This window comes from Lampetra fluviatilis, chromosome 49 (genome assembly GCF_964198595.1).
Source record: "Lampetra fluviatilis chromosome 49, kcLamFluv1.1, whole genome shotgun sequence".
Taxonomy (NCBI): Eukaryota; Metazoa; Chordata; class Hyperoartia; order Petromyzontiformes; family Petromyzontidae; genus Lampetra; species Lampetra fluviatilis.
In genome coordinates, this window is record NC_136323.1 from 9,824,869 (window position 1) to 9,849,074 (window position 24,206).

At 47.2% G+C, this 24,206-nt stretch overlaps 1 protein-coding gene and 3 non-coding genes across 4 annotated transcripts in view; all 4 read right to left on the reverse strand.

Annotated features, from left to right (window-relative positions):
* Positions 1–1,597: 1,597 nt before the first annotated feature.
* The window catches only part of RABL6 (RAB, member RAS oncogene family like 6), a 56,553-nt gene continuing 33,944 nt past the window's right edge, over positions 1,598–24,206 (reverse strand). The window contains exons 9-17 of the mRNA XM_078878100.1: positions 19,483–19,586; positions 18,583–18,796; positions 16,691–16,823; positions 15,164–15,314; positions 14,564–14,764; positions 13,034–13,349; positions 10,556–10,739; positions 3,592–3,653; positions 1,598–2,045 (exon numbers count right to left, since the gene is read on the reverse strand). Coding sequence (XP_078734226.1) covers positions 1,761–2,045; positions 3,592–3,653; positions 10,556–10,739; positions 13,034–13,349; positions 14,564–14,764; positions 15,164–15,314; positions 16,691–16,823; positions 18,583–18,796; positions 19,483–19,586 — 1,650 coding nt within the window. The 3' untranslated portion in view covers positions 1,598–1,760. The remainder of the gene's footprint in view (positions 2,046–3,591; positions 3,654–10,555; positions 10,740–13,033; positions 13,350–14,563; positions 14,765–15,163; positions 15,315–16,690; positions 16,824–18,582; positions 18,797–19,482; positions 19,587–24,206) is intronic.
* Positions 21,305–21,386, reverse strand: TRNAS-GCU (transfer RNA serine (anticodon GCU)). The gene has a single exon. It is a non-coding gene; the product is annotated as a tRNA-Ser (tRNA).
* Positions 21,692–21,773, reverse strand: TRNAS-GCU (transfer RNA serine (anticodon GCU)). The gene has a single exon. It is a non-coding gene; the product is annotated as a tRNA-Ser (tRNA).
* On the reverse strand, positions 22,077–22,158 carry TRNAS-GCU (transfer RNA serine (anticodon GCU)). The gene has a single exon. It is a non-coding gene; the product is annotated as a tRNA-Ser (tRNA).

A 24,206-nucleotide genomic window follows, 5' to 3' on the forward strand; every position in this document is an offset into this window, starting at 1 on the left:
TTGAAGAGGTTTGTGGTTTCGAGACCGGCAGGCCACCTTGGTTAATACCGCGGATGAGTTGGTCATAGACTGCGCTCCGTCTGCTTCCCAGTGGACCCTAAGAGATCCCGCGCCATCAGTCACGAGACCAGCCGTTGTGCGCCGCTCATGCGATGCCCTAAATCTGCAGAATTTTAAACATTTTACCCCACAATTACTCAGTTGGGATTACACACGTGACAATCATCGATCATCGCATCCCCCCCCCCCCCCACTGGCAGATGCTGCTCACTTACAAGACGAGCCACCTTGAACTTGAAAACTTTTTTCGCACCTTGTATCACACAGGGACAAGCTGCCACATTTTAACTATCTGAGATGAGATGTGATGCGAGCGTTCTTGTGTTTAGTTTCTTGTTCTTCAGCACGGTTGGCTACTTGCGATAGTGCGAAAGAAGTTCAACGTACGTACGCACACACAAGCTGCTTCTCGCGTGTACAGTGCTTCAAGACGCCCCGACGACGTAACAGAGGACGCTCTATCAAAACAAATAATTATGCAAAGTGTGTGTGTGCTAAAACTTTACCAGTTGCATTAAAATATAGTTGAGAATCACACCTTGAGAACTGTCGCCAGGGAGTCTGGTAGTTGTCGTTCATGAGTATGTATGCATGTCGGCATGTGTTTATACATTTTCAGACTGTGCAGTGTATTTCTGTGCTATTTTGTGTTACATTTTTACAGGACTAATTACACAAAAATTGCATTGCCTATTTTTTTTTTTACACAAACAGAATGGAACTCAAGATGGAAGCAAACCCAACGTTAAAAATAAGACCAGCTCTAGCAGCCGTCTCTCATTATTCAAACATAACTCTGTACATTGTAGTAAGAATCACCTTAGAGTGATTATCTTGTTACCAGCTTGATGTGATCTCAGTTTGGATCTCCCGATACGCACCGCTTCGCTAAACCAGCCAGAACGAAGTGAAGACTTCAAACTAATGCCATTAAAGCATCAGACAAAATGTTTAACCAACACTAATCATGGAATTACACAACCATCCGTTTCCACTAGCTATTGCTAAATAAGACGGTACACATCATGGACATAACATCTAACACATGGGGCCCAGGCCAAACCCTGGCTCTTCAATGGAACCTGTGATGATTTGTGTTCCGTGCAATGCGCACACACACCAATGGGGAGTGCAGACAGCAGCAGCAAACTCCCGGTGTTGCGATGCACCGGCAGCGTGGAGATGCTGCTCACCATCAATAAAATAACACTCAAGACGTTCCCAAATGGGTTGTCCCGTGGTGGGGATCCAGGGCCAAGGGTTCACGGCGTGGCTGCATGCCGGCCCTGCGCCCGTCTGCAATCGTGTCCGTGATACCTGCGCTGCACACGGCGTCACGTTTTGTCTGGACGTCTGTGACAAAACAAAAGCTTCATAGCCCATCGGATTTCTCCAGGATAGAGATTCTGATTCTGCCGTGATGCGTATAAAAACTAGGCCCTTGCCGAGGAATATGATCGGCTCCAGAGGGACCGATAACTCGTGCCATTTTGCAACGGCACCCCCTCCCCCCACACCGCCCCCACCCCCCCCAACACACCCCCGCAACCCCATCACGAAAGTCCGACAGGGGGCAGTGGTGCTGCTGCCGTGATTGGGGCGCCCAGCGTGGCCCAGCGTGGCCCAGCGTGGCCGGACGGCGCGTGGGGTAGTTCCTCCGGATGAGCGCGGGGGGGGGGGGGGTGCACGTGGCGCAGTCCCTACAGTTCCTCGTAGTCTCCGCCGCCCTCGGTCGGGTCGCCCCCCGTGGCCGGGTCGCCCCCCAGGAAAGCCTCGAGCGCGCTCAGGTCGCTCCCACCGACACCACCACCACTGCCGCCACCACCACCAGCACCACCACCACTGGCACCCGCGCCCTTCTTCTTTTTCTTCCTCCTCTTCTCCTTTTCATCGCCAGCTCCTCCTCCCCCAACCTCCTCCTTATCACGCTCCTTCTCCTTGTGCTTCTTGTGTTTGCTCCTCGACTTGTCCGGCCGCTCCTCCTCCTGGTGCGCACGGCGGGGAGGGGGGACACAGCGCCCGTTGGGACGAGCGCGTTGTACGCGAGGCAATCTCGGTGTGCAGCACAGCAGACTACTGGAGCAGCAATGGCCAGAAATCGAAAAGGCTGAGGTCATGCAGGTTAATGCAGAGGTTATGTGACTGCTTTAGAGTCCAGGGCTAATGCCCGACTTAGCAGCTGAATGCGTGATTGTTTTATTCAGTTTTCTGGTGGTTATTAACTGGGTTCATGAGTCAAGAATGAATCTTCTGATCGCAGATAATTCACCATTTTCCATGGTGGCGAGAGGCTTCATTACAAATGCTATAAACTCCAATGCAAATCGCAATATAACCAAAACAGGAATCGCTTTGGAGGCAGGGTTAAGGATCATGCAGAGATCATTAGGGCGCCGTTGTGGCGAGATATTAACTCCCCCGCCTGGTATACAGGAGGTCATGGATTCAAGCCCGACCCTGACGCCTATATATTTGGATTTTGCATGCTCTCCCCGTGGTCACGTGCATTTTTCTCAGGGTCATCCCAGTTTTTCCCTCCACAGTTAGAAACATGCGTTTAGAGTATTTGACTGCAATACATTTCCATATGATAAGCTGCTAAGTTGAGCTATCATTTGTGGCCCGGTCGCTGCTGAAAAAGAGCTATGTAGCTCAGTGGGCCTTACTTGGTAAAATAAAATATAGTTTAGTTTTAATTTAGCTTGTGTGTGGTCAGCTATACGTCCAATCTGCAGGGCTGCAAGCTGATCTAACCAAACATGTGGCTATAAGAAGACCCTGCTTCCACTTTCTGGACCTTGTCCTGATGACACATAACGTGGTTTCAAGTGAGACGTCCCATCTAACCACTCAATTTATTTGCGAGAATTGTCCTTCGGTTTACTTGTGAGCTGAAACAATAAACAATTTGAGTGTGTTGGACAACTCGTGACAAATTAATTTGTTTGGCTGTGTCGGGTGATGGAGGGCACATAATGATACACATTTTGTCTTCTGCAACAGTATAAAATTACTTTGTATACTTTAATTAAATATTTTGTCATAATGCAATAGAAAATATAGCTACCCGGTTGTGTTCCAACTGAATATCGACCGTACGTTGTGAAATGTGAATCACAAATATTCTGATATACATTGCACAAAATTACGTTATATATACACTCCACGATGACACGGATGGTCATTGTGTTGTGCGCTGTTTAGCTTTACGTCGAACGAGGACCAAATCTCGCAGGACAGGTCCTTACCTATAAAACACCTGGCAGTTCACCAGCATTTGTTCAAGCAAGCCTGACTGCTGGTGAGACGCTGAATGCCGAAAGTGGTCATCCAGATGCAGGTTGTATTAAACCAATGGTGTCGAGAAAAAAGAAGTCACTGCCAGAAGGCCGTGCGACGATGGGCTGTGCGACTGTTGGACGTGGAGATGCAGATGTGGGAAGGAAGGCGATGGTCTGCGCATGTATTGTTTGATATGCGGCAGTCGTTGGAATTGTTGACTGAACGTGGGAGTTGTCATCGTCCGCTCACCTTCTCCTTTTCTTTCTTTTTCTTCTTCTTTTTATCTTTGGACAAATCACTGCCAGGTTTATCTGTGGGTCACAGAACAAGGCAGGGTTATCTGTGAGAAGCCATGACCGGGTCACAGCACAAGGCTCGGTTAACTGTGAGAAGCCGTGACCGGGTCACAGCATAAGGCTGGTTTAAATGTGAGAAGCTGTGACCGGGTCATAGTACAAGGCAGGGTTAACTGTAAAAAGCCACGTCTGGGTCACAGCACAAGGCAGGGTTAACTGTGAGAAAACAATGTCCGGGTCACAGCACAAAGCAGGAGTACATTTCTAAGGGTCATTGTGATTTTACAGCTGTTTACACGTCTGAAAATGTTGCTGCAAACACGTTCACCATGGTGAGCAAATTCGTTCAGTATTTAGATACATTTCTGAGAAGGAACCCTCTTTAAAATTCCACCTTTGGGCGGCAGACCGCCAGACTGACAGACTGAAGAGACCGACAGAGCGGTCTCCCTGGGCCTTTGAGCAGTGAACGGAGGCAGTGGCTGCGTGGCGCAGAGGGCTATGTCTCGGCACTGAGGGGCACTGCTGGTTCTGCGGGTTTGAATCGGGGCATTCACTCCGAGTTAACCTCTCAAGTCAAGTGATTGGGGCGCTGCGGTGACGAGATATTAACTACCTCCTTGCCTGGTATGCAGGAGGTAGTGGGTTCAATCCCAGACCCTGACGCCTGTTCTATATTTGGAGTTTGCATGTTCTCCCCGTGGTTGCGTGGATTTTTATCCCGAGTCCTCCGGTTATTTCCTCCATATTTAGAAACATGAATTTAGAGTATTTGGGTGCTATAAATTTCCACATGATAAGCCACTTCGTTGAGCTATCATTTGCAGTCAGGTCGCTTCTGAAAAAGAGCTACATAGCTCAGTGGGCCTTACCTGGTAAAATAAAAGAGTTGTTTAGTTCGTAATAATAGTTCAGATTGATGTTTTCAGCCCAGTCAACAATTAAGCCCAGTCACCGATAAATCGGTCTGAGAATCTCATAAAAATTGGGACTGTCTCCAAAGAATAAACCCAAGCAGGCTCAGACACAGAGCGGCTTCAGCATAGAACGATTTCCCGAACACATCCGGATATGATGCCACCAATCTCACCTTATTTAAATGTCTAATTGAAATACACTTCCACTGCATCTGCAACCGTTCCAGCTACAGTGCTTTCTATATGATCCAGCGTTGTGCGCCATTGAATTACTTTTGTATTTATTCACGTGTTTGGCTGGCTGCGATGTTCATTTTATTGATGCAAACCGTTTCAATTACAGATTTTAAAAGTTGGGACGTGTCGTCACGTGTTTGTTATGTATGTGTAAATCAATACCCTGGACACCCTTGCAAATGAGATGTATTAACCAAGGCGGCCTGTCGCATTTGAACGTTGAACCTCACGCGCTACCGCTGTGCCACCCCACCCACCCTGAGTATGGCCGAGAGGTGAATGAAGGGGTCAGCAAGGTATTTCTGTAATATCATCATCAAAAAGGCCATTCTCTAACAGAGGGTGATGCACTTCTTTCTGTGAGGGTTCCTCATGGAAATTGCTTCGTCTCAACACATACTGCTGATAGGCCGTAAGGTGAACAAGGAAAAAGTGGCTAGAAAATGATTTTCGTTCCCACACCTGGGAACTACTTTTTAAATTATTTTTTTCATAGACAAAACCATTTTCGACTTTATGTTAAAAGTTCTCCGCAAAATACCCTGCAGTTTTTTTTCAAAATCCATAAATGTATATAATTGTGAATTGGGAAAAACGAAAATCTTATGCTGCTGGTTTTGTTTGTAACTTTATTTATATACATTTTAGCAACACCAAATATCTCTCAAACTGACACTTATACATGTACCTAAACACTTGAGACAGGTTTTGGTGCATTATATACTCAAGTGTGAATGTAGACCATGACATATGGCAAATTTGTAGAAAATATGCTTCAACTTCACGGATTGGCACTAAGCAAAATTAAACATAAACATTTTAAATTGAGCAAAACTGTGATGTTTTGTACATCAAAATTTTCAGTAGGTACTGTGTAATCACAGAAAGATACAAATATAAGCACACTTTGGCCCAAGTTGGCTGAAATGACTCGAAATGCTACACTGTCCCCTTGTTTTGGAATGCTGCCAAAAAAAATTACAATTCTACCACAGATTCTTTACAGCTCAAAATCACCCTAAATTATAACACAGCGCATATTTCCTCATCGGTATCATCCCTATCACTATCAGAGCCATCATCCCATGTAGGTCTTCTGTTTCCTGTGAGACATTTGCACAATTTTGGCACCGACATAAATCAGTACAAGACAGTCTTGCAGACATACAGGAACATCTTCCAGTCTCACATTTGCTATGCTTGCAACTGCAGTGGACTGCCTGCAACACACTTTCAGGGGCAGGATTTCTAGTCATCCAGGTCACTGTTAACTCACCATCCTCGAGGTGCCATCCATTGCCAACGGGTGAAGGGGCACACATTATACCTTTTCAGAGAATGTCTCATTATGGCTGCTTGGTAGTTTGCCCTTTTGAAGTGTTGGTACAGGGCATCACTTGTAAGGGGCATGGATAGTTCTGGAAAAGCTGACGATGCCATACAGAATGCTTTGTATCTTGCATCGTTCACATTTTCGGCAGATGACTGGCCATACAGGTGGCACACATATGTGCAAAGTAGCTCCAAGGTAGACTGGTCTAGGTTAAAACTGCTACCCAGATTTGTAAAAGCAGTCAGATATTCCTCTTTCTCACAAGCAACAGAAAATGCCTTTATTTTGCCTTTGCCATAAAAGGCACTTGTAGAGTCACAACCTGAGAAGGTATGGATCCCAATAAGTGCCAAACAGACACTTGTGCCAAGAGCTGACGACACCTTAGCTAAGTCAATGAGCCTTGTTTTGTTGCCAACCCCCGTGAAAAAATACAACCTACATGGTAAATCTTGCTGCAGACTTAAAGCAATCACTGCCACATCAGTATCAGGGCTCTTGATGACTACAGTTTGATGTTCCTGTGCAGCATGTTGTGCATGTAAAAACACCCTGGTGTCACATTCCTCATGATCACATGTCAGATCTTCAACAGCACTGAGAGTATGTAAATCCTCCATTACAGTCACGCAGTGACACAGGTCTCCATGTGCTATGTACAAGCTTAAGTCCTTTCCCACAGTGGTAAGATCAGCCTCTCGCCACACAACATAGAGGAATTCTGCCAGTGCTTCTTTGTTTGTTCCATCTCATATAAACTTTTTCCATTGTGTTGATGTCTTATGATCCCGTCCATACATTTTCACCAGTTGTGTACCACCACCAGCTCTACGTGACCATTCTAGGTTTTTAATACTCATTTTTGGATACTGGTCAATCACAAAGTCTATCCGTGTACAGTTTGTTTCAGAGCAAGTTTGACTATGTACTGCAGTATGGTCTCTGCAAGCTCTCCAAAGGTACTTGGTATTGGCTGAATGGCTTGAATGACTGCCATGCCATCAAAGAGAATAGCTCCACTGATCACTCCATTGATGGATCCTGGGGCAACAACTTTGGACTCAATGAGTATGTCTTGCAGTCCTGCATCTCCAAACCTTTTTCCTAGAATGCTCAGGTAGGACATGCATGTGTGAAATTCACCTAGTCTAATCAATTTACGCTGAGTAAAGTCATCATCTTTCCAGCAGATTTGCTCAGCTTTGGCATATATAGCTTTGTCAAAAACTAACACTATATGGTCCAGTTCTAGCTGATTATGAATTTGGACACTTCGCTTCAGAATTGTGTTTACTGTTGACATCTCTGTCGATGAAGCCTCAATGACTGGAAGATAATACAGTGCTGACTTTTGCAGAGTGCCATCACCTTGAATTAATGTATGTAAACCTGTCCAGCTTGGTATTGTGCATCTTTCAGCATCTATGGACTTTACAAAAACATATGCCAGTTCAGTTTGTACAGCAGACACCGTGTTCAGTTTGTATGTGTCCGCCTGTAATGGAACACTTTCCTGATGAAACAAGTTATGTGGTCCTTGTCTATAAGACTGATGGTACTGTTCGACAGGGATGCTAGGGGGTACTTTCAATGAGGTTTTTCCCTTCTGTAGTAGTTGTCTGTTTGTTGTTGACACAGGTTCAACTACAGAACTTTGCAGCATAATCCCATTTGTGTGGTGGGTAGTTCTACGACCTGACAGTGTCTCCTCCCCAAAGTCAATATTGTCCCACACAAGTACTGTAGGAACCTTCTTTGAGAATCCCTTTGGTATTTTGTCTCTGCCCTCTACTAGTTGAAGTTGGCCAAGGCTAGTGTCTAGACTGACAACTGTGTCCCATGCTGCACAATGTCCTAGTCTATTTAGAAGTGACACAATTTGTGATGAACCTGTTAAATGGCGAACCGTTAGACCAATACACAATGATTTAGGGGTCTGCCTCCGACCCTTAGATGCAAGATACACAATGTATTGACAGATACATATCACTTTTAGGTTCAAATCATCTGGAATATCAACATAATGGGCCAGTGTTGGTTCCTCAGTTGCACCAATAATCCAGGAAATCAGATTGTACAGTTCAATTGGAACGACAGATTTTGCCTCGCTCACATTTAGATCATCTGATGTGGGTGGCCACGGGCATTTCATACCGGGAGAGTCACACAGAAGCATCTTTAATATTAATGCCGCACTGTAAAGTGTCCTCGTGTCCTCTGCAGTATTGATGGAGGCCATTGAACTTGGTCTTTGTGGACCAGCTTTTGCACTAGCCCTGTTTTCACAGTCACTTTCGCTAGTTACATCAGTTGACTGTTGTTTCTGTACCTGATGGATGAGGTAGCCTGTCTATCAGCTTATCTGCAGACAATGTCTCAACGAAAACCATCTCACTTATGTTGCGCTTCTTGGGGTAGTTGAAACACCAGCTGGGGGAAATCACGGGCCAACCTCCTACTTTTGAAATGTGAAAATGTGAGGGAATTATTAATTAATATAAAATATTGCTAACTCACTGTTCTTCTGAGGTCACAGTAACTGATGCACTAGACTTTGTCAAGAACCTGGTGTACTGTCTATAACAGGCCTTGTGGTATCGCACCTCCAGAGACACACAGTCTTTGTCTCGAATATGCACAAGAATGCTAGTGTCTTCCTTCATCTCAGCAGCTTTCAGCAAATTGCCTGTAAATAAATAAATACTAATTAAACTAATACAAACTGTGTTAAGAGTTAAACAATATTGAGTGTTCTGGCTGTAGCTGTATGCAAAACAATGCAAATCTGTCTCTGACTGTAAAATAAACATTACATAAATTATGTAATTGTAATTTAGCCATGGTACCCAGCATAAGGGAATAAAAGTTGAAACGTGTGTTTGTGTGTTTTGTTTTTATCTACGTGCTGACGTTTCTGCCTGTGAAAGATGGTCCTTCTGGCGTTTGCCTCCCACAGTAATGTACTTGTCCGTTTTCTTACAAATTATGCACAAGGCAGAAAGCACAGTACCAGCACAAGCTACTGGCAGGCCGGTCCTGGACCTAAGTTTTGTTTGCGGGACAATCAACTGCAGCGATACTAACGTTACTACCCGATGGTACAGACTGGCCTTGATCTTGAGCTTCAAGACGCTGTGGCCCATTTCTCGGCCGCATCCAATCGCTTTTTGTCAATGAAACGCCTGTAGCAAGTGGAGTGAAACCCAGCGTCGTCGGGAACATTGTCAAACTCGATTTCTAGACAATGTTTGTATGTTTCTGCTATTCTCCGATTCTCACCTTGCAAAAAAAGCCACCGTTTGATGCAGTTTCTGAATGTATCCCACCGTGTGCGTGTAAAATCCTTTGTTTCTTCTTTCTTTATGGACGTGAGATGTATGTAGCATTGTTTAAAATACTTTTTACAGACTTTTGAAGGAGGTCTGGCCGTAATTTTCTCCTCTTCACTACTCGATATTGACAACAAGGGCGCAGACATCTTGGACTAATGTGTACCTCTCGTCACAAAAAAGCGGCCACCTTATTGGTCTAGCGGGAAGCACGTGACGCAAAGCCTCATCACTGACGATCAAATTATGATTACGCGAGGAAAGAAATATTGCCGACTTTAAACAGTAATAAAAAATAAACTGCAGGATTAGACATGGAGAACTTTTATTTTCACGGCCAAAAGCAATAGATATTTTTATTAGAATGAAAAGAATTTAGTGCCCCATATATGGGAACGGGATTAAACGTAAAACGTCTTCACCTTACGGCCTATGAGAGTACAATTTGAACACAGTAACACCCAGATATACACCCTCCTGCTTTACGTACTTTTGCAAAAGGGTACTCAACATATTGATATTTCGGACCGTACATAGCCAACCGCGCCCCCACAATCTTATGTACCTTGGCTACACATTGAGGCGTCAGATGGCGCTCAAGCATTCGCGTCCCTGACTGGCTATAGTCCCTTTCACGTGCACACTATTGATATTTTTGTTCCCCACGTACCGTATTAATTGTGAATATTTTTTATACAAGTGTGAACTTTTTTTTATACGATGAACAACTAATAATAGGAATCGTATAATAGACAAGGTAATATATCTTAAATCAATCATATACACTTACGTTCCACACCGATGGTTTTACAGAATTTATTCACAATGGGTTACTGGGTATCATCTGTTTAGGTACTGTACCACGTTACGATCCACCAACCCATCTCTAGTAGAGTACCTACTACTAGTAGTACTAGAAGGTTCTGTGCCACATTACGATCTACCATGCCATCTCTAGTAGTAGTACCTACTAGTAGTAGTACTTGTAGTTGGTACTGTACCATGTTACAATCCACCAGGAAAGCATCCTGGGTGTAAAACCGGGGTTATCCTCTGTGCGTGGATCTGCGCGAGTTCCTGCCAAGTCAAATGGCGGCTTACCGTCGTCGCTCAGCAGAGTAAACGGGGCGGGCAGAATGAAATCCAGGGAGAGCTTCCCAACGGGAGGCGCAGCAGGCAGACTCCCCGCAGCGCGACGCGGCACCGCAGCAGCGGCGACAGCAGTAGGAGCCGCCGCATCATCATCGGAGAGGTCCGACACGTCCTCCCGGACTGGGAAGAGCTCCTGGACAGAGGGGTGCACGCGGCCGTGTGGGGGCGATGAGCGGGGAAACCCGAGCTCACAATCGCGAGCCCACGTCGGGAATCGAATGAGATTTCTCACGTGAATCGTGAGCTTGTTGCAATCGTAGAATCATTAGAGTGTACGGAATCAGGAATCCCTCTAAGCCTGACATCCGGAGGCAGCTGTTGGAATTGCCCACAGACCCCCGATTAATTTCAATGGAGATACTGGAATGGCCACTGAAGTTTATGGGAATTCCATTGGACAATTTGATTTTCAACACAGTTGCGGAGCACAGGTCCAAAGACCCAAAACGTCACATGGCCAGCAACAAACAGTGACTATCATCGAAGTTGTAACAGATGAGAGATGTGAATTGAATTGAGCAAGGTTATTGCGATCGCTTGGGAAAAGAGATGGGAGGAGGGAAGAAGCAGTGGTTGGGTGGTTGGGCGAGTGGCTTCGGCGAGTGGGTAAGTGGGTGAGTTAGTGAGCGAGTGAGTGAATTGTTGCCGGTGGTTGAGTCATCTGGCAGACCAAGTCCTCAACATGGGTGGAGGAATCAATGAGTGAAGTTCACAGAGACAGCAACGATGGTAGTAATGATAGAAGAGTGATGGGGAGGTGACCGACCACCAGTCAGCAAGTGACTGGAGTAAAATACAGGGTGTTTTAAAAAGATGGATCCAATTTCAAAGCAGTATATTTCACGATGGCAACATATTACAACTACACAAAAAGTTACAAACGGTTTAATGAGTTATTAGGTTTTACTAACCATTTTATAAATGCTCTATGTGCCCTCCACCTGCTGTATGGACAACATCGAGAAGATAGTTGAATTCGTCCCAAACGCCTCTCTTCTCACGTTTTCCTCTGAGGTGCGTGGTCGCCCTGCGCTCTTCCCCTTACATAAACAGCCTGTTTCCTCAAATTGTCGGTACCAACGACGCATGCTCTTTGACATTGGCGGATCAATGCCAAAACGCCGTTGAAACGCACGCTGCACCGCAATTACGGATTCAGTCTTGCTGAACTGCAGAACGCAAAACGCCTTGTGTTGTGCGGTCACCATCTTGCGAATGACTGAGGCTAGGGGCTGTTTGTGCGCTGGGAGAGGCATATAGCGGTAATCATTTGAAACTCTATGCCCCGTCCTTTCAAGTGGTAAGAGTTTCACTCATCGGCGGTTCGTGGTTGCAGAGATATCGCGATTTCAAATCGGGTCCACCCTGTAGTTGAGTGCTGGATCATTAATAAATCCACATTTATTTTAGTGGTGATGCCTGTCCTCTATGCCACAATCTCTGTTGGAAGACAAAGCATTAGAACGAAGATATTTACAGGGAATGGGCCCACACAAAAATCACAATTCCTGCAGGAATCATCCACGGATATTCCGAGTCTCCTGGGGCACTCGGCTGCTTCCTCACATGGATTCGTAATCTGGAGATCTCGAGTTATCCGAGACGGCTGAGCAGTCTCCAATCCACTCTCACGAGGGCTCCGCTTGAGATGTTTTGACCTTTTCTGTTTACATTTTAAATGTATTCCAAAAATAAGGGAAACATACGAGTACGGAGGGATGCATCCTACATTTCACCCGATAGGTCAGAGGCTACTTGCTGCAGTCCCCTTTGTTGCCATGTAAAGGTGGGTGTCTCAGATAACTGGAGTTCTCCCGGTTACGAATCCACATGAGGAAGCAGCCGTGTGGCCCAGGAGGCTCGGAACATCCATGCTGGAGAACCGAGCCAGAACCGCGGAATTCTAAAACTAAACTATTTTTATTTTACCAGGTAAGGCCCCAATGGGCTATATTGAACTTTTTCAGAAGCGAGCTGGACACAAATGGTAGCTCAACGGAGTGGCTTACCAAGTGCAAAATTTATAGCGGCAGCCAAATACTCTTTGTAGCAGTCATCAGCTTGGACCTGCGATGCAGCAAAGCTGGGTTCAACCCGGGCTTCAAGTACAGCGAGTCCATCGCAGCCTGGTTACTGGTGATGAGTGCCCTGCCATTCTTGTGGGAATGGTATTCGAATCCCATAATTCCAACGTGGCTCCATCTTTGCGTGACTCGCATACTCTGCCCTCAAGTCTCGCAACCGCCGTCATACATCACCACTCTCACACGAGGCGGCGATGCTGGACCCCCATTCAGGTGCCGATGCGAAACGTCAATAACGGCACCGTGGGGCATCTCTCCCCTCACGATGTATCCCGTGGGCGCCCTGTCAAAGGCTACACAGTCCGAGGTGTGGCGAGGAGGCCGCCCGCAGTGCGACGCTCACCTTGCTCTTCTCCGGCTCGTCTGACTCAAAGTCAGGATCATCCAGGACAAAGGAGAGCATCTGCTGAGCAATGGGTCCTTCCGTCTCGCTCTCCTCTTCGCCCTCCTCCCCAGCGGCCTTGTCCACCCACACCGGGCCCCCTGTCTTGCCCGAGGCCTTTTCCGAGGAAGGCAGCCCTCCCATGGTCGGGCTGCCGGCGGCGTGCCCCCTCTCTGCCGCCGCGCCCAGGGTGGTGGGGGCGGCCGAGGGTGGCGCGTTGCCGCCTGCCTTGGCACCGTGGCCCATGCCGTGCGCCTTGTGCGGAGGCTTGGCAGGCCTGCAGTCAGACAACACAACCCAAGTCACGTATCTCACAAAGCCTCTACGTCAAACACCAATTATGGTTTCAAAATTGATCTCTCCGTTTTGTACCGTGCTCCAATACCGAAATTACCGAGGCCTTTCTCTTGCCGCCCCCCACAATCCCCTCAACCGTCCCAGTGGCCCCACAGCACCGCTGGGGAGGGAGTCGGGAGCCCCCTACAGGCCATTTAGAGTTTCTGTCGTGGCTCCTCGCAGACAGCTGAATGCCTGTGCAAATAACTGACACGGTCAGACGTTCTGACTATGCGGACGAATTGCGCTCGGGAAGCTCCTTCAGGTGGTTGTTGCACAGATACCCGAGGCTCTTCCATCTGTATATTGTATGTATCTTCTCACCTTAGGTAGGAGTGACCTGAGCCCTGAAGTTCCCTCCGATTAGAATTTAGACCACAGCACGGCATGAAAACAGTGGGGCAGAGGAGGCTGCGCAGTGGTTGGGCACACTGTACAACGAATCTGGCAACTCCAGTTAGATTCCCAGCCACAGCTAACACCAACCTCACCAAGTCTCGTCTCTATCAGGAGGATCCTGCCATGTTTTCACAGTAGGGGGCGATGTTGCTGCTGTGTGTGTGATCCCCACTGAGTAATTTGCAGTGGAGATCACACATTGGAATATTTTTTGCCAATACCGGTTACAGTGTATCACTTTTTTTAGCTATTGGAAGAAACCAGAGAACCCGAAGGAAACCTTTGCAGATCAGGGTGAGAGAATACACAACTTGCAATTTCTACTTGGACCACGCAAAAGCGAGAGCAGCAGTTGGTGGCCACCCTGATTACAACCCAGTAGCTCCCCATTGTGTGCACGTACACGGCACACGCTCGCCGATATACAGTACAGAAAATAGGACACTGCCTCTTAAGCATATCTGCCCCTCCACATTAAAAATAAAAGTTACACATCCCATCGGCTGCACAGCCTTCTGGGAATGCGTAATTTCAGCAGCATTTATTTACCACAAGCGAACTATGGACCGGTCTCAGCATTTGTGTCTCATCAATAGTCAAGCTTGCTCAAACCGATGCTCGCGAACTGGCAGATGTTCAGCACCGACTATATGAAGCATGGCGATTATTTTGTGACGTGGACATCTCGTGCACGGAAGTCGTCATACTGTGGAACTTCTGAAAAAAACGTCATCAGTAATATGCGGACGACCCGACCGTGTTTCCTCCTCTGATAAGATGTCCCGGTCGGCCATAACGGTGACGGCGGCAGGAGGGGCGCCATCCTCGTCGCTGGAGAGCGGCTCAGGGGCGCGAGGAGGCTGCAGGGAGACCGCCGCGCGGCTCACGGGGGCCTCGTCCTCGGGGTCCAACTCGTCCTGGAAGGAGGCGACCATGGGGTTTCCTCCCTCGCCATCACTGCGTCCGCAGGGCAGCACACACGGGCACACATGGCACCGCACGGCATTGAACGGCACCACACGTCACGCTTGCGGCACATAGCAAAGCAGGGCTCGCGGCGTAGAACAAAAGTGCGGAGACAATCGTAGGTACTTCATGACCAATTGAAAAAAACAATTAGGTTCTTAGGGCTGGCTGCCTGATGGATTCAGATGATTGTGGCAAAACACAAGCTCGTTATTCATTAGCCACAACCGGACATTTAGTCCATAATTTATGCGGTTCTCATCCCGCTACACCATGGGAGGTGGCTCACGTGAACTCCCGGGGCCCGGGGTCTCGGGGGTCCGGGGTCTTGAGGGTCCGGGATCTTGGGGGTCCGGGATCTTGGGGGTCCAGGGGTTTGGGGTCTCATACCTGTCGCTGTCCTCGGCGGCGCGGACTGGGGGCCGAGCGGGACCCCTGTCCAGGACGTCCTCCAGGAAGCTGCGGTCGAGCGTTCCCTCGGGGGCGAACTCGTCCACGCTCTGCACGGCGGGGCGACTCGCGGCCGTGTCCACCTCCACCTCTACCATCACCACCACAACGACCACCACCGCAACCAACACCATCGCAACCACCACCGCAGTCACCACAACCACCACCGCAGTCACCACCACCGCAACCACCACCACCGCAACCACAACCACCGCAGTCACCACCATCGCAACCACCACCACCGCAGTCACCACCGCAACCACCACCGCAGTAACCACAGCGGCAGCCCAACACAGAGACAGCGTAAACAAGGAGGTAACGCGGCTATTTCCCATCTATGTCCTTGCAAATTAAAAAGATAAAAGTTTACACATCCCATCAGGAATACCAGCCTTCTGGGAGTGCATAATTTCAGCAACTTGAGTATATTACATGCAAAACACTGGACCGCATTCGACATTCAGCGTCTCATTGGCAGTCGTCAGATTTTCTTGAACCAATGCCGGGGAAATGCCATGTGTTTACAGGCAAGGAACATCCCTGTTAGATATGAGTCCTGGTTCGATGCAAAACTACAACACTGTAAGTAATATAGAATCATCTTTAGCGTCATTGTGGAGAATATATGCAACGACATAAGTACGCAGAAAATTCGACTCCGCCCCATATCTGTCACTCCAAATAAAACATCTCAGTATCTTTTACAAAGCCACCTCAACAGAGGCGCAAGTGTCATCACAGCACAACCATCCTATCCCCACCACCGCCGTTACCACCGCAGCAGCAAGGTCTACCCACAGCTACACCTGGATCACGAGCTAACGGTTCCAATCCTTACAAGCGGAGAACAAAACCTTGCTTTTAATCGGCGACAGTTTTGTCGCGTGGCAGGGAAATGAAAACCTCCCTTTCTCTCAGCAGACGAATAATACGACTTCAAACGGGAAATGAATATATGAATGTGGACACATTAATAAAATGGAACTTGGGAAAATACAATCAAAACCAAATACTAAACAGGAAACATCTTTGTATAACAGACAAATAATAGTGGATTTTTTACAACCCTCATTTCATTCGACAGCACCTGAAGTCAAGTAAGAAAAGAGACAGAGATTCGTGTAAGCCGAGCTTCATTCTCAATTTTCAAATGTGCAAAATTGATGATGGTGACGGTGATACTGTTATTGCTGCTGATGCTGCTGGTGACAATGTTGTAATGTATGCATGTTGAACTTTTTCACACCGTATGTAGACGAACATGCTAATCGGAGGTGCGAGGGAAGGACAACTAACTAAACAACAGAGACACTGCTACTGCTGACAATGACGCCCCTGTTGCTGGTGACGATGCTGCTGCTGCTGATAATAACAATGATGGAAATTCTGGTTGGCAGCATCATGAGCTGCGCTCGTGGACTCCGGAGTAACCCTAGCACCCCGGGGAAGACTCCAAGCTCAACGAACCTGGTTTTGCGGCTGCAGGATCGGGGGTCGACGACCCAAACAATCGCGCCATGAAGCCCCTCCTCTGTGGGGGGGCAGCCATGGGCTGCTCAGCCTGGGGGGGCCCAGGAGGAGCAGTGGGGGCTCCCGCAGCCTAGAGGAGCGCAATGAGGTGGGGGGCGTGAATTCGCAAAGTCAGAAGCCTTCCATAGTCTCAACAGCAACAGCCTGGGAATAAAAAAAACTTGTAAAGCCGATGCCGAGAGAATGAGCCGTCATGAAACTTGACCTGACGGGGCAAGAAACCACTGCCAACGTCAAGTCTCTTTGGGAGCCCTCGGTCAGGCGCAGCAGTACGGTGCGCTACGGGCGTGACGCGCTACGGGCATGACCCGCACGGCGAAGAGGGGGGGAAGCAGAACCATGCACGAAAGCCAGCGAGCTCGCTCTCGACCAGTGTCCCAATGTGCCAGCATGCGTGCAAATAAAAGGCAGTGCAGCGGTGAGGAAGGCTCAACTCTCCACACAAACGGGGCGGCGAAGCACTGAGAGAACGAGTCTTTCGACTGTGCTAGAAGGGCTCAGACAGCAGCAGTTGCTGCATCGCAACTCCGATGATTTCCTCAAGCACTGGGTGCAGAAAAAAACGGCGTAGAATTGTAATTTATTATTTGTTGTTAGTAACTCAGCTTATTGTAGAGTATAGTAAGTATCAGTTTATATTTTAGTTTTTTTATGTAGTTTTTTACTTTGGTTTTCTACATGGTTGTTTGGTAAATGCAGCTACATATCATTAACATTCCTTTCCTTTATTAACGCTGTTCCTTGCGCCCCCCCGTGGTGCTGTTGATCCTGCATAATGCATGGGCATAATGAGACTTTGAAACCCCTCCGCCCACCTCCTACGCATTGCCCATTGGTATGCTAAATTCCTCTTCATATGCACATTCTTTTGTTAAGGCGCTCCTCCTCGCTACACCTATATAAGCTCCTAGCTTGATAATGTCTCATTCTTCGCCTGAGGACGGCTGCTTGCGTTGTGGCCGAAACGTCGTGAGAATTGTTTTGTTATGTTTTATTTTTATTATTTTATTACTTCCCTTCTACGTGACTTTACCGAAAGAACCAAGAAGATGAATCCCTGCAGCTTTAAATCGAAATTTAAGCCACACCCTGCTGCACCGACGACGACGAGTGAAATTGCGAGGCAGTTACACAGGTGGCAGAGGAAGGCAGAATTTATGTATTGCTTCTATCCCATTGTAGTCTTTAATTGCTACAAATGTAATTTCGTAATGACTCGACATTGCAGTGGTGTAAATACCCAGACTTAATAGGTAACACACATTTTTTGTAAATACCGAGACTATATTAGGATGACCATGGTGGTCCCTTCGGTTAAGGGCGCACACCGTGAGACACATTTTGTTGGTTTAATTTTTGATGATTTTGTCTAACCAGGCGAGAACTCAATAGACCAGGACGAATTTTCCAGAAGCTGGTTCACCGTAATTACAAAAGCAACAACGTAAAATAGCACAAGTCTCCCTTGTAGACACGAGGAACAATGATGAGCTGCAGTGCTCCGACATTCCTATGGTCGGGACAAATCTACGGTGAGGATGGGCTACGTACGGCATGAAAGAATTTCAACACACATAGAATTCTATCGATAGGACAACCACTGTCAAACTTTCCCACAAAGCGGTTGCCCCTTTTATCTGCTGGAAAGAGATTATGTGGCTGCGAGTGGCTCGCTCTGCCGCCCAGAGCCACCGGCGCCGGGTCTCCTGACAATGGTCACGTCACCGACAAGGGGGTTCCAGCATGCGAGGCGTTGCCCTCCCCCCTCCCCGTCACCCCATTTCCCCCCCCCCCCCCCGCGGCCCCCCGTGCTCTCGTGGGTGGCTCACGTCGGGTTGAGCGGAGGCCAGGGGAGAGGAGGGTTGGGCAGGCGGGGCGGGGGCTGCGGGTGGGGGTGGAGAGGGCCGGGAGAAGGCCGAGGGCACGGGGCTGGGCGCCGACGGCGTGGGGCTCTCGCTGCTGCTGCCCCCGCCGCCGCCGTTGGGCAGCACGGGACTCTGCGCTCCGCGGACGCTGCCCTTCGCCTCCAGCAGCTCCAAGAAGCTGCGATGGGCACAGTGCCGCACGATTAGCAAGGTCGGCGACATACGGTGCGAAAGAAGTTCAACATACAAAATATGTCGTCAGTCATCCTCATCATCAATCATGGTCAATCCACTGCTAAATGATAGCCTCCCGAAGCACAGTGGGGAGCACAAGGTGGTGCACATCTGACCCAGCCATCTTAGTCAATCAATCCATGGCAACTGGATCTGTATCGCGACCTCCTAACAGCAGACCTTCCACACTTCACGTGGCCTCAAAGTGCACATATCCGGGCACAAATGCCATGGTAATGCCACCGCCACTTAGTGGCAAACAGCGGTTTGTTGTTGTTGTTCAGCTACGTGTGTGTGTGTGCCAGCAACAAATTGTGAGCGGTGGTGGAGCAGTTAGCAAGCTGCGCTACGAATTCGTCGACCCGAGTTCGATTCTTGCTCACGACCAACATCAGTGACCGGTCCTGGTCCTCCCCTTGGTCGACTCAGCCTCAAATGAGTACCTGGTGTGGTGTATAAACATCACAACTGGGGAGACAAAGGCGGCCGGGCTTGGAGCTGCCCACCCACCCCCTCGTGTGCTGTGCCAGCCTTCATAGGTGCTCGCTAACAGTACTTGCCCCTCCAGTCTTTTAAGGCTACACGATGGATCGTTGTTTGCTTTGTGCGTGGCAGCAGCAATCGGCTCACATTTCGTAGTTCTGCTCCTCCGACTGATCGTGCACAGACAACTCCTCCATGGTGGCATCCATGTCCAGTTGGTTTGTCTCCAGCTGCCTTAGCAGTGTCTCCCGCTGGGGATACAGGCACACATGCACGTACAATTATTATTATTTATGAAGCTTGTTTATCTAGAAAAGCCTCGCTGAGTCGCAAGGCTCTTTTCATGAGGGTCTTGCCAAGTTTCACAGCTGGGGGGTGATGTTGCTACGTGTAGTGCTAATAGAGTAATTTGCAGGTATTTTTTCAGCATTAGGATGTTTCGTCAATACCAGTAATATTGTCTTTTTGTTTTTTTAGTTGTGGGAAGATAATGGAGAACACGGAGGAAACCCACGAAGAACAGGTGGATAAACATACAAACCCCGCACGGAAAAGGTGCCAGAGTGGGGAATCGAACCAAGGCCCTTCTTGCTGTTACCGCTGCACTACCACTACCAGTGCCGCCCCAAACACGGCGCCGACGACTTCAAAAGAGCACCCACACATACGCCGCGCGCAGGGTGCACACTCCCTGAGCCACTGAGCGTGCGAGCCATCCCCACGTGTACTCACGACGCTACCCGAGCCTTCTCTACGGGCGGCGGTCGTGGCAGCGGCAGCAGCAGCAGCAGAGTCGCTGGCTCCAGAGCGGGGGCAGCGAGACGTGAGCCTGCCGTGTCTGCCACAGCTCAGTGACGTGCCTGGACCGTGTAACTGCTCTAGCAGTGGCCGGTCGGAGAACCAAGGCCGCATTTATTATTAACGTTGCCCTCTGTGCCTTGGGCATCACTCGCATTGTCCTAATGTCGCCCCCAGTGTTTTCTTACCACGGTCCGTAGCCATGACGATCGCTGGGAGATGCCGCACGCTTTAGCAATGCACTCTGCAGTTTTCATGAAGCTACAACTACAGTACCCTAATTATTTATATATGTACTCGCTGCGTGTAAATCGCAGTGCAACGCCACATCGCAGGCAAGACGATTGTCCATTCCAGCAATGGAAACCTCATAGTGAGATCTCAGTAAAGTGAGGGAGCCTGTACGGCAAACTACCACTCCTCACTCTGTACAAACATTAATACACACAATCCGGAACGTAAACATATAAAGCTTACAGACACGTACGTAAAAACACACACATGGCACAACACAGATACACATATACGCGTACACATGCAAACAGTGACAACATGGTGTTCTCATGGGCGGCAGGGTGGCACAGTGGATAACACTTGTGACTCGCAGCAAGAAGTACCAGAGTTCCATTCCTGACTCGGGTACCTTTCTGTATGCCATGGTGGCGAGAAGTTCTCCCCATGGTCACATGGATTTTTCTTTGGGTCCTCCGGTTTTTCCGTCCACATTTAGAAACGTGCATTTAAGAGTATTTGGAAGCTATCAATTTCCACATTATAAGCCACTTCATTGCGCTATCATTTGTGGTCAATTCGCTTCTGAAAAAATTAACCCGTAAAAACAAAGTTTTTCACTATAAATCCTTTATATGCGTGGCGGCTAGAGTCCTCTCGTCCTCTGGCTTGAGATGGCTGCCACCTATGGGTCAGATGATTGCCTGCCACCATTTAGCAATTGGTAATTACATATAATTTTTTTTTCCTAAAAAGTGTAAAACTTTGGGAAAAAAAATTCACGAAAATTCATTGTCACGCACAACGAGTCTGTGTGCAAAATGTCAGCTCGATTGGATCACGGGAAGTGGGTAAAAAACGACCGAAAGATTTGCACGGTCGTAAGTGCGCAAGCAAGCAAGCAAGTGAACTAAATATAAAGGATTTTTTTTTTAAATCGCGACGAAGGTGGGATTCGAACCCACGCGTGCAGAGCACAATGGATTAGCAGTCCATCGCCTTAACCACTCGGCCACCTCATCTCACGCACTCACACACGCAAGCACATACAACCAGAACCAGGATGAAGACTTGCACCTACATACATACAAACAACCCCCCCCCCCCACACACACACAGTCATATCATTATTTTTTCCTAAAAAGTGTAAAATTTTGGAAAAATTTTGTCACGAAAATAAATTGTCACGCACGAGTCTGTGTGGAAAATGTCAGCTCGATTGGATCACGGGAAGTGGGTTAAAAAACGACCGAAAGATTTGCACGGTCGTAAGTGCGCAAGCAAGCAAGCAAGTGAACTTAATATAAAGGATTTTTTTTTAAAATCGCGACGAAGGTGGGATTCGAACCCACGCGTGCAGAGCACAATGGATTAGCAGTCCATCGCCTTAACCACTCGGCCACCTCATCTCACGCACTCACACACGCAAGCACATACAACCAGAACCAGGATGAAGACTTGCACCTACATACATACAAACAACCCCCCCCACACACACACACAGTCATACCATTATTTTTTCCTAAAAAGTGTAAAATTTTGGAAAAATTTTGTCACGAAAATAAATTGTCACGCACGAGTCTGTGTGGAAAATGTCAGCTCGATTGGATCACGGGAAGTGGGTTAAAAAACGACCGAAAGATTTGCACGGTCGTAAGTGCGCAAGCAAGCAAGCAAGCGAACTTAATATAAAGGATTTTTTTTTAAAATCGCGACGAAGGTGGGATTCGAACCCACGCGTGCAGAGCACAATGGATTAGCAGTCCATCGCCTTAACCACTCGGCCACCTCATCTCACGCACTCACACACGCAAGCACATACAACCAGAACCAGGATAAAGACTTGCACCTACATACATACAAACAACCCCCCCCACACACACACAGTCATACCATTATTTTTTCCTAAAAAGTGTAAAATTTAGGAAAAATTTTACCACGAAAATAAATTGTCACGCACGAGTCTGTGTGGAAAATGTCAGCTCGATTGGATCACGGGAAGTGGGTTAAAAAACGACCGAAAGATTTGCACGGTCGTAAGCGCGCAAGCAAGCAAGCAAGTGAACTTAATATAAATGATTTAAAAAGAGAAATGTAGCTCAGTGGGCCTTACCTGGTAAAATAAAAATAGTTTAGTTTAGTTTTGAGTTTTGGTATGTTCTCCCCCTGTTCTGTTTCCTCCTGCAGCTAAATAAACTATACAATGTAATTGGTGAAACATGCCAATGCTGAAAATTTACCTCCAAATTACTCAATTGGGATTACACGCAGCAGCAACTGGGAAAAGTTGGTAGGACCAACCTGAAAAACAGTCTTGAGACTAAAAGTGATGCTTTTCTAGATGAATAATAACACATCGTGTGACACAACCTTGCAGCCAGAGCGAGACACCGCGGGTTCACGTGTATCATTGTCTACTCACTCGGGAGAGGTTCAAGCAAAATACCTTTCCTGGGCATGTTTGTAAAATAGTAATTTCCTTGAGCATTATTCCGCAGGTGAACTGAAATTCTCGTTAAAAAAACCCTGATGAAAAAGCAGGCTTTAGCGTTTCTGGCAAGAATACAGGTGTTAAGATATTCAAACACCAAATAGACACCTATTACAAGGCCAACTAGTCTGTATTAACCATACATACTTGTGGTAAAACATGCAAAAAACATGCTCTGATAATTGTTGTATATATGCCCCTTTTTAATATTTTTTTAATATTAAGAATAATTAGGCCAATTTTTATATATATATTTTTCTTGTTGTTTAATTAAATAATGAAAACAACCTTCCCAAGCACACCAGGAATCTGTAAAACGGGGAAGGCCATTAAACAACAAGATTTCAGAGCAAAGAGAGGTCAGAGACCACTTATAGATATCCAGATGAACGAAAGGTCAATGGCCTAACCTTCCCAAGACGGTCTGGAGATGCACAGATAACGTAACGGTTTTCCTTAACGGAAAAAGTAAGAACTTAACAACAAGAATCAACCAACGATATCAGACTGCAGCCACAATAGGGGCCTTCTATTAGTAATTCCTTATATTACTCGTACTCGTCGCACATATATTATTTTGTATTGTATCTTTCTATCTACCTGACAAAAACAATTTATTACGAATTCCAACAGTTAAGGAAGCGTAAGTGGCAACTTAATTACACTTAACCTCAAGACATAAAAAAAAACTCGAGTAAAACAATGCAATCCCTGTATACAGATAGACAACAAACATCAATAAACTCTACGAAATACGTGTTAATAACCATGGTAAATCACAAACCGAATAATAATTATTAAATGTTAGAACAACGGTCATCCAGAAGAATAGGAAGTCAAAATAGGTCAACCACGCACAACTAAAAGAAAATGCATTCCATAGAACCAAAAATCTCCTCGGCCACCTTTGTCTCCCCAGAGTCGGGGCGAAAACAGATTACAACCATGAAACCCATAGAGGGCGTCTGTTCTCTTGTTGTTTGTTTTCCTCTCGCAGAAAGGAGAGGTTGTTTTACGTTTTGGTTTGTAAACACAAACAGACATAGGCTTGACGTAAAACAGCACACTCTGGGTCACCAAGGACGAGGGGAGGGGGGCAATCAGAACATAGACCTTGTGTTGCGTTTTCGCTCTCCATCCACATAACTTCAGCAAATGAACCAAATACATGAGCCCTGCCATCACGAAAACTTAAGTTCAAACTAAACTATTCTCCAGCATCGAAATATAACTCAAAATAGAGACAAACGCATAACCAAGCTTGGCAAAACCCTCAAAATAATGACGTAACGAGGATCATTACGAATATTAATTAAACATAAACGGAATAATAACCACGAGATACTAAGAC